The 12,731-nt window shown below is 31.0% G+C and overlaps 1 protein-coding gene across 3 annotated transcripts in view; it reads right to left on the bottom strand.

The window, feature by feature from the left end:
• Positions 1-12,731, bottom strand: part of LOC126844474 (uncharacterized) — a 274,285-nt gene that overhangs the window by 32,624 nt on the left and 228,930 nt on the right. For all 3 annotated transcript variants that reach the window (XM_050582703.1, XM_050582705.1, XM_050582704.1), the window contains one exon: positions 7,949-8,419. In XM_050582703.1, coding sequence (XP_050438660.1) covers positions 7,949-8,419 — 471 coding nt within the window. The remainder of the gene's footprint in view (positions 1-7,948; positions 8,420-12,731) is intronic.

Raw genomic sequence — 12,731 nt, 5'->3', positions numbered from 1 at the left:
TAGGAAGACATTTTGATACTATCGAAACGGTAATTCGAACGAGGCCTACGGTCATTGCCCATTGATAAATATACTTTGACGTACAGTGGCCAGTGCACATTGTACACATAATATACATTAAAAAGTCTAGTTATCGTTACAATCAAATTGCGATAACGACTGCAGCAGTTATAGGTTTGTGTGGTGTTTAATAAATATATAGTATCACAATATCAACCTCGTTCTTTTGATCAAGACGCGGTCGTGGCCTGGGATTTTTTTCCCAGTGAACCAAAAATAGTAGCGCCGTCGCGGCGGCCAACGATTATTTTCCCACCGCATCAATATCGTTGTTCCATTTATGGTTGTGAAATACTGGTTTGCGTTATTTTATCGATACCCGACGTCCTAATATTATATTAATATACCTATTTGTGTATAAAAAGTTCTTGTACTGTTTTCAATGTCCTTAACCGGCGTGTCCACGTAAACGCAATGCGAGCCTCTCGCCCGACCGTTTCCACAGATCGTTGGATCCGAGGCGATTTGTTAATAAATAGTTTTATTTGGGGACAACAAAAAAAAAAGATGAAAACATTCAAAAATACAACCCATAAACGTCGACCATAAAAATGATTTAACTACAAAAACATACATAATCGGTTAAAATGCACAGTAGTAAATAAAAATGTTTTTATCAGATCAACATATCCCTGTAAGAAGTTTATGTACTGACTGAGATTTGGCAAACGCGTTAACGATGAAAACAACCGCGGGCGCCGAACTTTATGACAAGTAGGCAAAGTAAACAAAAACATTGATAATGTGTGTATCAAATAAAACCGCTTCGAATCGTAATGGGCCGGTAATTTGAAAAACGACCGATTTGCATTTGAGTTAGACTATGGAAATTTGTATTGCAATAAAATTCACCAAAATATTATAATTCCCCCTCCCACTAAAAAATGGCTGATTTTTCTACAATCCTTTTGTACCGAACAGGGATTTTTTTGGATTTTGAAGTAAAGCAACACTAGTGTTGTTGTCGAGTTCAGCAGACAACATAATATTCGATTTTAGTTTACTTTGAGATTTACTACATAATACGTTATTCGTTAAACTTGTTGAGCCGAGTCGCGATGAAGTGCACACTCGGGGGTCGAGTCGGCTGTGGTATTTTTGTGTAATACAATATTATTTTATAATACTAACCAATTCGTGAAGGTCTCTCAGGATGAATCCGCCACAGTCGTTCTCGCTGTTTTCACCGTAGCAGCAACAGCAACAGCACATCCGGAGCGAATCCAACATGAGAGGCTGGTTCCTTTTCAATAATCTTATTTTGGAATTTTTTTTTTTTTTTTTTGGCGTCACCAAAATATACCGTACACGATTATCCGGACACAAATGCAGGTAATTATGAGCGTACCGCGTTAGAAATGAACAAACGAAATATGCGTTAGGTGCAAGTATAGTTTTAATCTGTTAGCCGAAAAGTATGTTAAAAAAAAAAAAAAATACGGGGTAATGGATTAAACAATATTAATTAATAATTAACAACAACGACCGACTAGAGACGAGTTCAAGACGGTTAGTTAAGACGGCAGTCGCTGTCGTTGGGAAATATCGAATAACAATATAATAATAATGTGTAATTTATTTTCCATTTCGAAACTAGAACCGACGACCCGTCCGACTGGAAGCACACCGGGACCGTGTGTGGTGGTTTGCCGTGCGATCGGACGACACTGCATAATATATATTCTATTTACACACAGACGACGCGTTTACTATATTATTCACATACACACTAGCACGCGGCCCGCCGATAAAAAACCGCTTTATACCCATTCCATTCCTCCCTCCGTCTTGTGTGTTTATAATAATATATATACATATATATATATATATATATATATAATATAATTGGTTTGTGTGTGTGTGTGTATGTAAAGTGTATAGCAGCCACGGCCGCGGTTTGTACTAAAATAATATTATAGTGTATCGTTTGTACACCGACGTTTATCGGTATTGTATATTTTACTATTATAGATATTATTACTATTATTATTAAATACGAAAGGATTTTTTTATAATTAAAAGGGTGATAAAGGATAAATGTGTTATCCACAGACAATTTAATAACCGTTCAGGAAGCAATATGTTAGTCAATACAATATATATATATATATATATATATATATATATTGAAATGCTTGGGACTTTTTTAATTTTCAAGCTTCAACCGTTATAGTATTTTGCTAAATCGTGTAATATATATCCTAACACTTTTATTAATTTAAACTATTTGTACAACTATATTTAAACTTAAATATCTACAAAAAATTTAAGTTCACACCTTTCTCCACTTATCCCTTTTAAATATTATATTAATATTGTTTGGAGCCCAAAAAAATGATGCCGGTAAAATTGCACGTATAATACGGCATTTTTATTAACGTTCGGTTTGTCTCGTGACAGAGAGAGAGAGTAATAGGGAAAAATAAACTTAAGAATCCAGCAAAGGGAGGACAAAAAGTTTTGGAGGGGTCTGGGCGGTCACGGGGTTTGAGGAATTATCGTTACCGGGAATTTAAATGATAAAGTCTTTGTTTTCTCGATTCGAACGGGCAAAGTTATGAACAAGTCGAGAACTTTCCATCCAGACAAATAACAAATATTATTGTAAAACTAACCAAGCACAACAATCCGGCAGCTGTTCGTGTCGTATACCTTTATACCTAATCCCTAGTCGTTAACGACTGAACAATTTGTATTTTCAATATATTATTATTTTATTGTAATATTATGTTACAAAATTATAATGCTATCGTGCAGATAATACTCGTGTACCGATTTCGAACATTAAAAAACAATTTAATTTTGAACACGGGTATGCGCTCATTAGTAGGTAGGTACACTAATTTCTAAAGACCGTAGGTACCATCAAATCAAGCTATTATAATATTTTAACGTCAACACAAAAGCACAATATGACTTAATGGCAGAAGAAAAAAAGAGCTGCTGTTTCTTTTCGAATTCAGTATAATGCAATTTTACCAGTACTTAATTCGACCCTGACACAAAAGAATAATAATAATTAATTCTCCAAAAACACGTGAAAATGTTATTGGCTATATTATGCAGCTATTTAAAAAAATAGTGTTTATTCATATTTATATTATGATTTCAAGGGTATTTTTTAGTATTTAAAAAACATATTGTTTTTGTTTACCCTGCTGCATGGTAAAATGTACAGTGATAGCTGTTGCGGTCAGCCAACTGTATAAAATAGTTGACTGTATTTTTCCTGAAATGCATAAAATATACAAAGCAAAATAATTTGTTTTTTGCAATTACATCTTTAACAGTATACAATGAGTTGTACCCACAATTTGTAAACTCAGTTTATGCCATTAATAAAAAGCAATGTAAGCAACAAAGGGTTAAAAGCTAATGTTTACAACTTTAACTAAAGTTGATTAAAATAAAATAGGAAATTGGAATTGTACAAGTTTTTGTTGTATTAATATATCCACTTCGATTTTTTACAATAATAATTTTGTTTACTTCTGAGTTAATTAAGAACCAAAAATATTGTAAATATGATTAAAAAAACTATTTGTGTATTTAGTTAAAATTAATTTTTATCCATCTATTTTATCAATATTGTGTTCACGTTCAGTCGTGTTTTTATAGTTTTATGTGTAGGAATTGTGTTGGGAAGCCCGACCATAATATACTTTTGCTAATCATAAGTTTTTCATAGCAGTATAGATAGCATAAACAGTATAGATGTTGTTTAATGTACAAGTCTTTAGTCAAACCACTTTTTATGTGGGTCTAAAACATGTATTGGGAGATTTTTATTGAAACTATTCCGGTCAAAGTAATAAAACATTGAAAATGTGTAAAATTATATGTATATTGTCTTATAACGAGTTTGAATAAACAATTGCTTATACTTTAATTTTTAAAAAGGTGGTGTCTTGCCCTCTAAGTGTTTGTATATTTATGAAACAGCGACTTTTTGAAAAGAAAAAGCCCTTAATATTTAACTCATATTACTAAGAAAAACAAATACGAAAAATGATCAAACACATAATTTAATAAAACCCGTTTTTGTTATATAGTTTATTTCCTTCGAAAAAGACTAAATCCTTATTAATAGAGACACAATATTGCACATTAAACAATGTTTCTTTGCAAGCATCTTTTCTATTTTGTCCATCTCAAAGTTGAAAAAATCAAGCCATAAAAAACGGGTTTAATAACCATACACTTCTACAGGTTCTACTTAATCAAAGCTATACATTTACGAAAATGTTTTCATAAATTTATTTATGTACATTATATTTTTTTTTATAATACAATATAACATTAGACAGCAAAGTTCAATTTATAAGATTAAGTGTTGTGCTACATATTTTATAAGTTTATTAAAACTCAGCAGACATAGTAAAGTTCATTAATTTGTACATTCATCTAATTATATGTAGGAACAATATTAAATATTTTCATATTATTATAATTATATTACTATTTTAACAAAACTTAACCTAATCATTTTCAGTATTGTGGTCCGATGTTTTATGTTACTTTAAAAAAGTAAACTTTAAAAGTATTTGAAAAACAAATAGGTACTTGTGGAAAACATAACTTTAAAATTGTTAAATCAACCACTTTTTAAGTCATTTTTAAAATTGATGTAAAATATGCAAATTATTTATAACTATATGAAGGCCAAATTTTATGAACATTTTTTTTTCTAATAGTTTTTTTCAATATATGCCATTATTTTTATATTTTTGTCGATAGATTATTTAAATAAATACATTTTTTTATTAGAATAGCACTTTATGTGATTTTTTTTGTTCTTATTTAAGAGGGAGAGAAATTCACAAACTTTGTTTTGTTATACTCTAAAATTTTCATAAATGGGCTACTACCGTTCTTCCCCTGTGCTCTTCATATATAACAGGCACTTCGTTCACTATTTAAAAACACTGACTCCAAATTGTTGTTCAAACAATTAGACCAATAATAACACATCTTAAAACTAAGATAAACAGGGTAATTCATTATGGATAAGACAATTATGTTTACTTAAAATAATTGCAACGTTTTAGCTTTTCTGTTTTAAGACCTTTTAGTCATTTAACAATCTTAGACAAAATTGAAATGTTTATTTTTTTTCAGAGTTCTATCAACTTTTAAAACTTAAATGGTAACGTATATTTTTAAATTAACTAATTAATTTTTTAGTGTTTTTAATTTATTATTACTATTATATTTTTCCACTTAGTAAACAGTATAATAAAATTACAAAATGTTTCATTGTTTCTAAGCTTTGGCCGGGTCATATTATCAGAACATCTGTTTGGATAGTTACCCATATTTAAATGGCCATTGAAATTACCGTAATTAAATAATTGGCGTTTTACTAGACTACAGATAAAAATTTACCCAAAGCATTTAATTGCTTTACTGCTTAAAACGTTTGCTTCCGTAGTTTATATTATTGTTTAAATAATTATTTAAAAAATACAATTCCAAAATATTATTCATATGTTATTACTTTTTTATTAAAACAAACGTTTAGTTTTATTCGAACGTGAAATTCGCGAAAAGTAGCAAAGTAAAAGTTTTGCAGATATTATTTTCAAGTGTAACAAAATCACTAAACTAACGATTTGATGCGAATCCAAAATAATTAAAATTATTAAATGTACATATTTTTCTTCAGGATCGAGAGAAACGGAGGGAGATTGTGATGGTGGCGGAAACTCTTAGAGATTATTAAGTGCCAGAAGAAAATGACGAGTGTATCTAAATCTCTGTACAGATGACCCATTTAACGTAAGAGTTAAATTGAGTACTATATCTCTTAAAAGAATGGTAATTTTATAGCTGTTGTTTGTTTAATAACTTTAAAAGTGATTATTCAAAACTGGTTATCGATCAGCCGAACTTGTCTGCAAGTTATTTTAATTTTACATTTTTTTAAATATGTAAACGTTATTATATTATATGCGTTGCCGTTTAAGTTTCAAAAGTTTATACAGCTCTAAAAAATACTAAAATAGGTAGATTGTATAATTTTTTTTTTTTTTTTTGATAGATTTATAATATTGTAAAATAACACAAACAAAAATGTTATCAAAAAGTAAAACTAAAATATTGTAATTATTTTAAGAAAAAATATTTAATAAGACAACTCGTCTTATTCATAAATCACCCTTCAGGGTATCAAGAATATTATCTTAGTATTAAGCAGATGTGATAATATTGGTCTAATAATTTGAGTACATTTTTTGTAGTGGGAGAACAAAGAGAACAAAGCACCCGTTTACGTATAGTTATAAGAACATATTTAAAATCATTGGATAGAGCGTACTAAAATAGCGAACATTTTTTCTAGGGAAAAAACAATTTTAATTGTGTCATTTTACGATAGACAAATAGAGATTCTATTTAGTTTAGATTAGATAGAATTAATAAAATGTATTGTAACCTTAATTTTACATTATACTGTTTATTAACGTTTTTTTTTGTATAAAGTAAATCGTTGAAACCACTTAATTCCTTTAGTCGTCCAATAGTCAGTACCTAGTCAGAATAGTCTTAATCATTTTATATTTTTATGTTTTTCACCTTCAAAGATGATGTTGTAAAAGGTTTGAGGGACATAAACGACTATATTACTGACCAGTACCGGCGATGTGGGCATACGCACAACCGGTCGACGTTTATATACACACGTTAATATTTATAAGTGTGTAAATTTATAATTTAGTTTAAGCAATTAAAACATTTTACAATTAATAGATCATCAGAAACGTTTATCGAGAATTATAAGTATTAATATTTAAAATGCTTTCGGGTCTCGGCTTTTGCCTTTTTTTATAAAATAATTTTATTAGCAAAACTTTATATATTATCATGATCACTATTGCAATAATAGTTTCAAATAGCTGTATTCAAGTAATGTAAAATAAACGTTTAATCGTAATAAATTATAAGGTAGGATTTAGAAATGTATGTAAATATTCGTGAAAAAACCGCAAATTTTCATATTACATAGTAATGAGTGCTTAACAAACGTGTGGGAGTATGCACGCTGCGTGAAAGTTATTACATGGTAGTTTAAAAAAGTATAATAGGTAATCCTAGGAAATCCTTTCGTATGGCTAGTATTAAGACTTGAATAGATGGTTTTTTTTATTATTACCGCACACGAACTACGTTATAAATATTAAAAATTAGTTCTGTACCTACAGAGCAATAAGAGAATAAATATAATAATATCAAGTGAATATATTATAATTGCTTTATATAAACACCGCTCTGCAATAATCGACGCACAGGGAATTATTATTTTCTGTATAACATAACAAGTACATCTAGTAGATACCGTTGAGATAATAATTACTCACATAATACATCAATAAGCTCAATATGGACACAGGCGCCATATTTTATTTGATATATAAAGAAAACGTGCCGTAGGCAGCAGCGCGTAATACTCGTAAATAGATCAAAAATGATTAATTGTCTGTTTGGATCAGTTTCAACAGGATAACAATTATTCAGACCACCACCACTGATAACACGAAGAGGAGGTTATTGTATTTAAAATTAAATATCATCAAGTAGGCCCGTGACATACGTCATCGGTTGCAAGTGACGAGTATTAGAAATCAACGTCAATCAGTGGTACTTATTTTTGGGTTGGCTCGTGCATAATATTATGATGTTAACGATATCAGCAACATTATCATTACAATCCGGACCGGATTTGTAACTGTTAAGTAGTCTTATTCTCGTGAGCTTATGCGTTACCCATTCAAACCGTTATATTTCCAAATAATAATTGTTGGCATGAGTTGTCAACGTAAGTACTTGGCTAATTGTCAATGTACACTCTGAGAGCGTGGTTAAACGTCGAAATCAAAATGTAGGCACTTACCTTGCCGAGTTTGGCCACGACCTGAGGGTTGCTGAACTCCGAAGGGACGTACATATGCATCTTGCCAGCTAAATCATAAGCATCGTGTTCCGACTCGGGACTGGGATGTCTCACGTAAAGGTCCTCGAAACAGTCTCGTGCCGACCGAATGGATCGCCTGATGATGCTAACCGGTCTGGTGTTGGAGAAAGAGTCACTTAGGTCCAACGATGGCGGCGGCGACAAAGACACCGGCGACCACACCTCGGGCACCTCGGGCTGCACCTGCTGTTCCCTATCCTCTGATATAGGACGAAGAGCGAAACTGGGACCGCATCCGTCCATTAGGGACTCTACAGGGCTTTGATCGGCCATGCTGTCCTCGGGATTGTGTTTGTCTAAGAACTTCTCGATTTTGAACTGCGCTTTAGCCAGCTCGACGGCTTCATCGCAGGACAGACAAAACTTTCCGCTCACTATGGCTTTGTGGAACTGCGAAAAATTCAACGACACGAATAAGTACATATTAAAAAAAAAAAGTTTAAAACAAATTAATTTTGACCGAGTTATCTTCTCTGAAACAAATAAAATCAATTTTTTTCAGAAAAGTTTCGGGTTTGTTGTTGGTTTTGTGATTAAATTGAAATGGCTAGTAAAAACAAAAACGGGTACTATCAGTTTTGGCCGAAAAGGTCTATTTTAGCTCAAAACGGTGCCGACCGTATAATTAATTTATAACTAATAAAACAAAAAAAAAACTTTTTACATAGTTATTACATTTATAACAAAAATAGAAAAATTAAGCTTTTGCACTTTCCGTTGTATCAGTTGTTTTTGAAAGTTTTTATGAAGATTATACATTTTTAAAAATTAAATAAATATATATTTTCTCTGTAAATTACTTTAAAAGTAAGTTTGACCGATTAAATCAGTTTAACCATAGTTTTTAACGTAAATATTATATTTATGGAGGAACAAAATTTGAAAAATAGTTTGGGGCCATACATAATTGCATAAATGCCAAATCCTTGCTTAAATAAGAAGACAACAATTATTCGAATAAATCTCAACAAATTGAAGTATTTTTTTCTGGTTGAAAATATATTTGTAGGGTCTTAACATGGAAAATATCCAAGAAGCCTATGTAAGAATCACCTTAGTATATATTCGTATATATATATTTTTTTTTGTATGCTAGATGAAGTACAGAATTTCATTTTAACGTCACGGTGTAGGTACGCTTGGCACTCGAACCCAATTGGTTGGTCCTTCGATAAATATAACATCCCCTTGATCAATAGTGCATTTGGGAGTACGGGATAACAATGATGAAAAAGACCATTTTGCTAAAGCACTATATTACAATAAAGCGCAAACGCATTTAAAACGAAATACAATAGTCTATTGCTACACAAATAGTGTGTATAATTCAATTGTCATGTACCGGCGAGATTAGTGATTGCATGCAGAGAACAATGGGGCTAGTTTTTTCCGTTGAGAAAATGTATTTTTATTTATTGGATAATTGGAATCTAGGGATATAATTTAGCACTGTTATGTAATATTGTTAAAAAACAAAATGCTAATTAAATCATCATTTACTATAGTATTATTTTATACTTAGGCGGGCAATTTTTTAGATCCGTATTTAACCTTTGTTAAATATGCCACTGTTAGATTAGGGACGCGGGACAGTGCACAGAATGTAGTAATTTATTTGTCGTAAAATGGAAAATTACTCATATTACTCATATGAAAAATAGGCATAGCAGTCGTTGAGACATGATTCGGTATTTTTATTTCTATTGCAATTATTTTTAAACAATAAAACGTGCTAAAATATAGAACCCGTTCATCGATTACTATTGATTAAACAATGCAACCACAATGTATACCCAGAACAGGATTCGTGTTGTTTTAATAAAACGCAAAAGAAACAGGAATTTCGTTGGTTTATTTTTTATACTTAAAACAATATATCAATGGTAAATCAAAACCGGAAAGCATCACGTACGGTTTTGATGAATAAAATAACGATTTTGTTGTTTTGCTGTTCAAAAGCCTGTCGGAACCCACTGTATTACATGTATATTTATATAAAACACTTAACACACACACATTTGTATACAAAGTGATTTTTTTTATCACGGGCCACTCAATACTTCATAGAGTTTAATAATAAAGTAAAATGTTTTCTTTCATATTGTTTTTATACAACGTGATCTCAATTTTTCACATTTTTTTTTGTTTTTACCCCCCCCCCCTTCCAAACTTAGTGTTTTTGATGGCAACTTTTAAAGCTTACATGGTAACGGATATATTTCATTACCTTTTTAAATTTAGAATAATGTACTACAAATTTTACTGCTTGATAACCAGTTTACGGCAAATATTTTTAAAGTTATAAGAGTTTAAAAGTTAGGATGGGAGGAGAAGTGCGGATGGGAAATGCGTGCAGATAAAAACAATACTACTCCTCTTCCCTCCTGCCCTAAACTTGAAACGACAATAACTTCAAAACTATTAATTAAATTTAAAATTTACCTTCCGTATCACTTCAAACATGTTAGCAAGGAGAGGATAGATAAGAAAAGTGGATTAGGGATTAGGGGAGGGGTTTCTACCGGCTACCCTATCGTCCTTTTTTCTCCCTCTACCCTACTCCTACTTTTGCTCCTATCCTCTCTCACTCTGGATGTCTAATCTCGTATATCTAATATTTAATATGTTATCTCTTATCTCTTAAGAGTAATTTGGTAGAATTTATTTTCGACATACACCCAGCCAGAAGACATATTATGTGAATATGTTGTAATATTTGTATTTATCATGAGACCTAGAGTACCTGTATTGCTGAAAAAATGTATGTGATTGGTGTTTCTCATTTAAAACCAACACAAATAACAAACAGGTAAATTTGCCCTAAAACATTTTTTAACGTTTCTGAAATAATCGATAAACACTTGCCAAATTTTAGTAAATTAAGTGCCCATAATAAGTAAAACAATGGTTTGGACCCAAAATATAACATTTCATTTTAGCACGCCTACCTAAGCATACCTGAATCTTTTCAATCTGTAGAACCAAACTCAAAGAAATACTAAAATTAAATCTCGTCAGTGGGTTGCACTCACTCAATATACATAATAATATTTTGACACTGACTACAAAGTCTCACCACGTAGGTAAATGTTGTGCCCTTTCGAAGCTCACGCGTTTAAAGTATCTAGAGAAAACCATTATTACACTTTTGAGCACAACAATAATTTAATTTTGTAAAATTAAAATATGGAACATTATATTATTGTAAATAGGTATTTACACGGGGATTCGGAGAATCCATTGAGTAATGCCGAGCTACATATTTTGGTGTGCCGCGGTATGTAGGTGTATTCGATAAGCCTGTTCTTCGAATTTCTAGAAAAATAATGCTATTATATCAAGATCACATTATTGTGATTGTGTGGCAGCAGGAGTTATTTATTATAGATTATACATATTTTATTTTTATTTTGCGAGCACGCTCCAATCATAATAATAACAGTTTATACAGAATACTTATAATAACGAACGGCCATAAAGTACGACTTTGCCTATATATTATGATAACTTTTACAACAGATAAGAGTGGCATACTGTACATTGCCTCCGATACATAAAATAGGTAAATTTACAATAGCCTTTAGCTTCTAAACTCGGGTGCATAATAAATCATTTTGTGTAAATATTGTTTGAGAACAATTATCGTAATTTATCTAAATCCTAATTGGTTGTGTCTAATAGCTTTTAACTGCGGCCAGAAGCCAGCACAGTAGACCAATGCAACCATCGCACAAGTACGATGATAAATTTATTATTGTTGTGTAAGGAAATAATAGTTAGTCTTTATACATACATTGTTTGACGATCGTATGCCACGATATATGGGAAAATCTGCATCGCTCAAAGGACAGTGTACTTTTTTGTTTGTATTTTGTATTGTACACCTACACGTAGAGTGAGCTGTGAGATAACCCCGCATGACATTGTTTTTGATTTCGGGCAAACGAGTAACACACGAATAATGACTCGGTTGACCTACAATGCTAGTAAAATGCTTTCGTTACACGTCCCGCCGTACCTTATCGGTTATCACTTTCAAACACAAAAATAGTTCAAAAGTTACCGTCATAAGTCGCATTCCAAAGCAATTACCCACATGTTCATAATAATATTAAATAAATACACGCATAGTTTGTGCATTAAACTCATTACGAAAAATAGTACAATATAATATTTATTTATAAACAAAGATTAATTAATTTAGTAACATTGCCTCGGTGTTGATATATTACTATTTATTATTATTATTATTACTATGTTAAATAACCAAATATAAGATGCGATATGATGTGCAAAGTCACTTCACACATTTACAGGGTGATCAATTTGCTTTTTGAAAACATTTTCGTTTATGCTATTTTATAGTATTATTATGTAATTTCTAAATATTATTTACCTTTTTTAGTATTTTCCAGAGCTCTATCAAGTGGAAACTTAAATGTTAACGTACATATTTAATTTACTTTTTAAGTTAAGACAGGTCGATAACCAATTTTAGATAATTACTTTAAATGTTTTATAAGCTTAAAACTTAAGACGGGAGGAAGAGTGGAGTACAGTATTATCTTTATCAGTACGCCTTATAAACGGCACTCCCTCTCCTGTCCTACATTTTAAGCTTTAATAACATTAAAATAAATTATCCAAATCTGGTTATCGACCAGTTAAAACTTTTAGCAAATTACTCTTAATCTAAAATGTT

Source organism: Adelges cooleyi, unplaced genomic scaffold (genome assembly GCF_023614345.1).
Source record: "Adelges cooleyi isolate 19-005CV unplaced genomic scaffold, UGA_ACOO_1.1 ACOO_flye_CR_arks_rails_tigmint_CR_PRNA_651, whole genome shotgun sequence".
NCBI lineage: Eukaryota > Metazoa > Arthropoda > Insecta > Hemiptera > Adelgidae > Adelges > Adelges cooleyi.
Note: the sequence above shows the minus strand (reverse complement) of the source record. Positions and strands in the feature narration are given on the sequence as shown.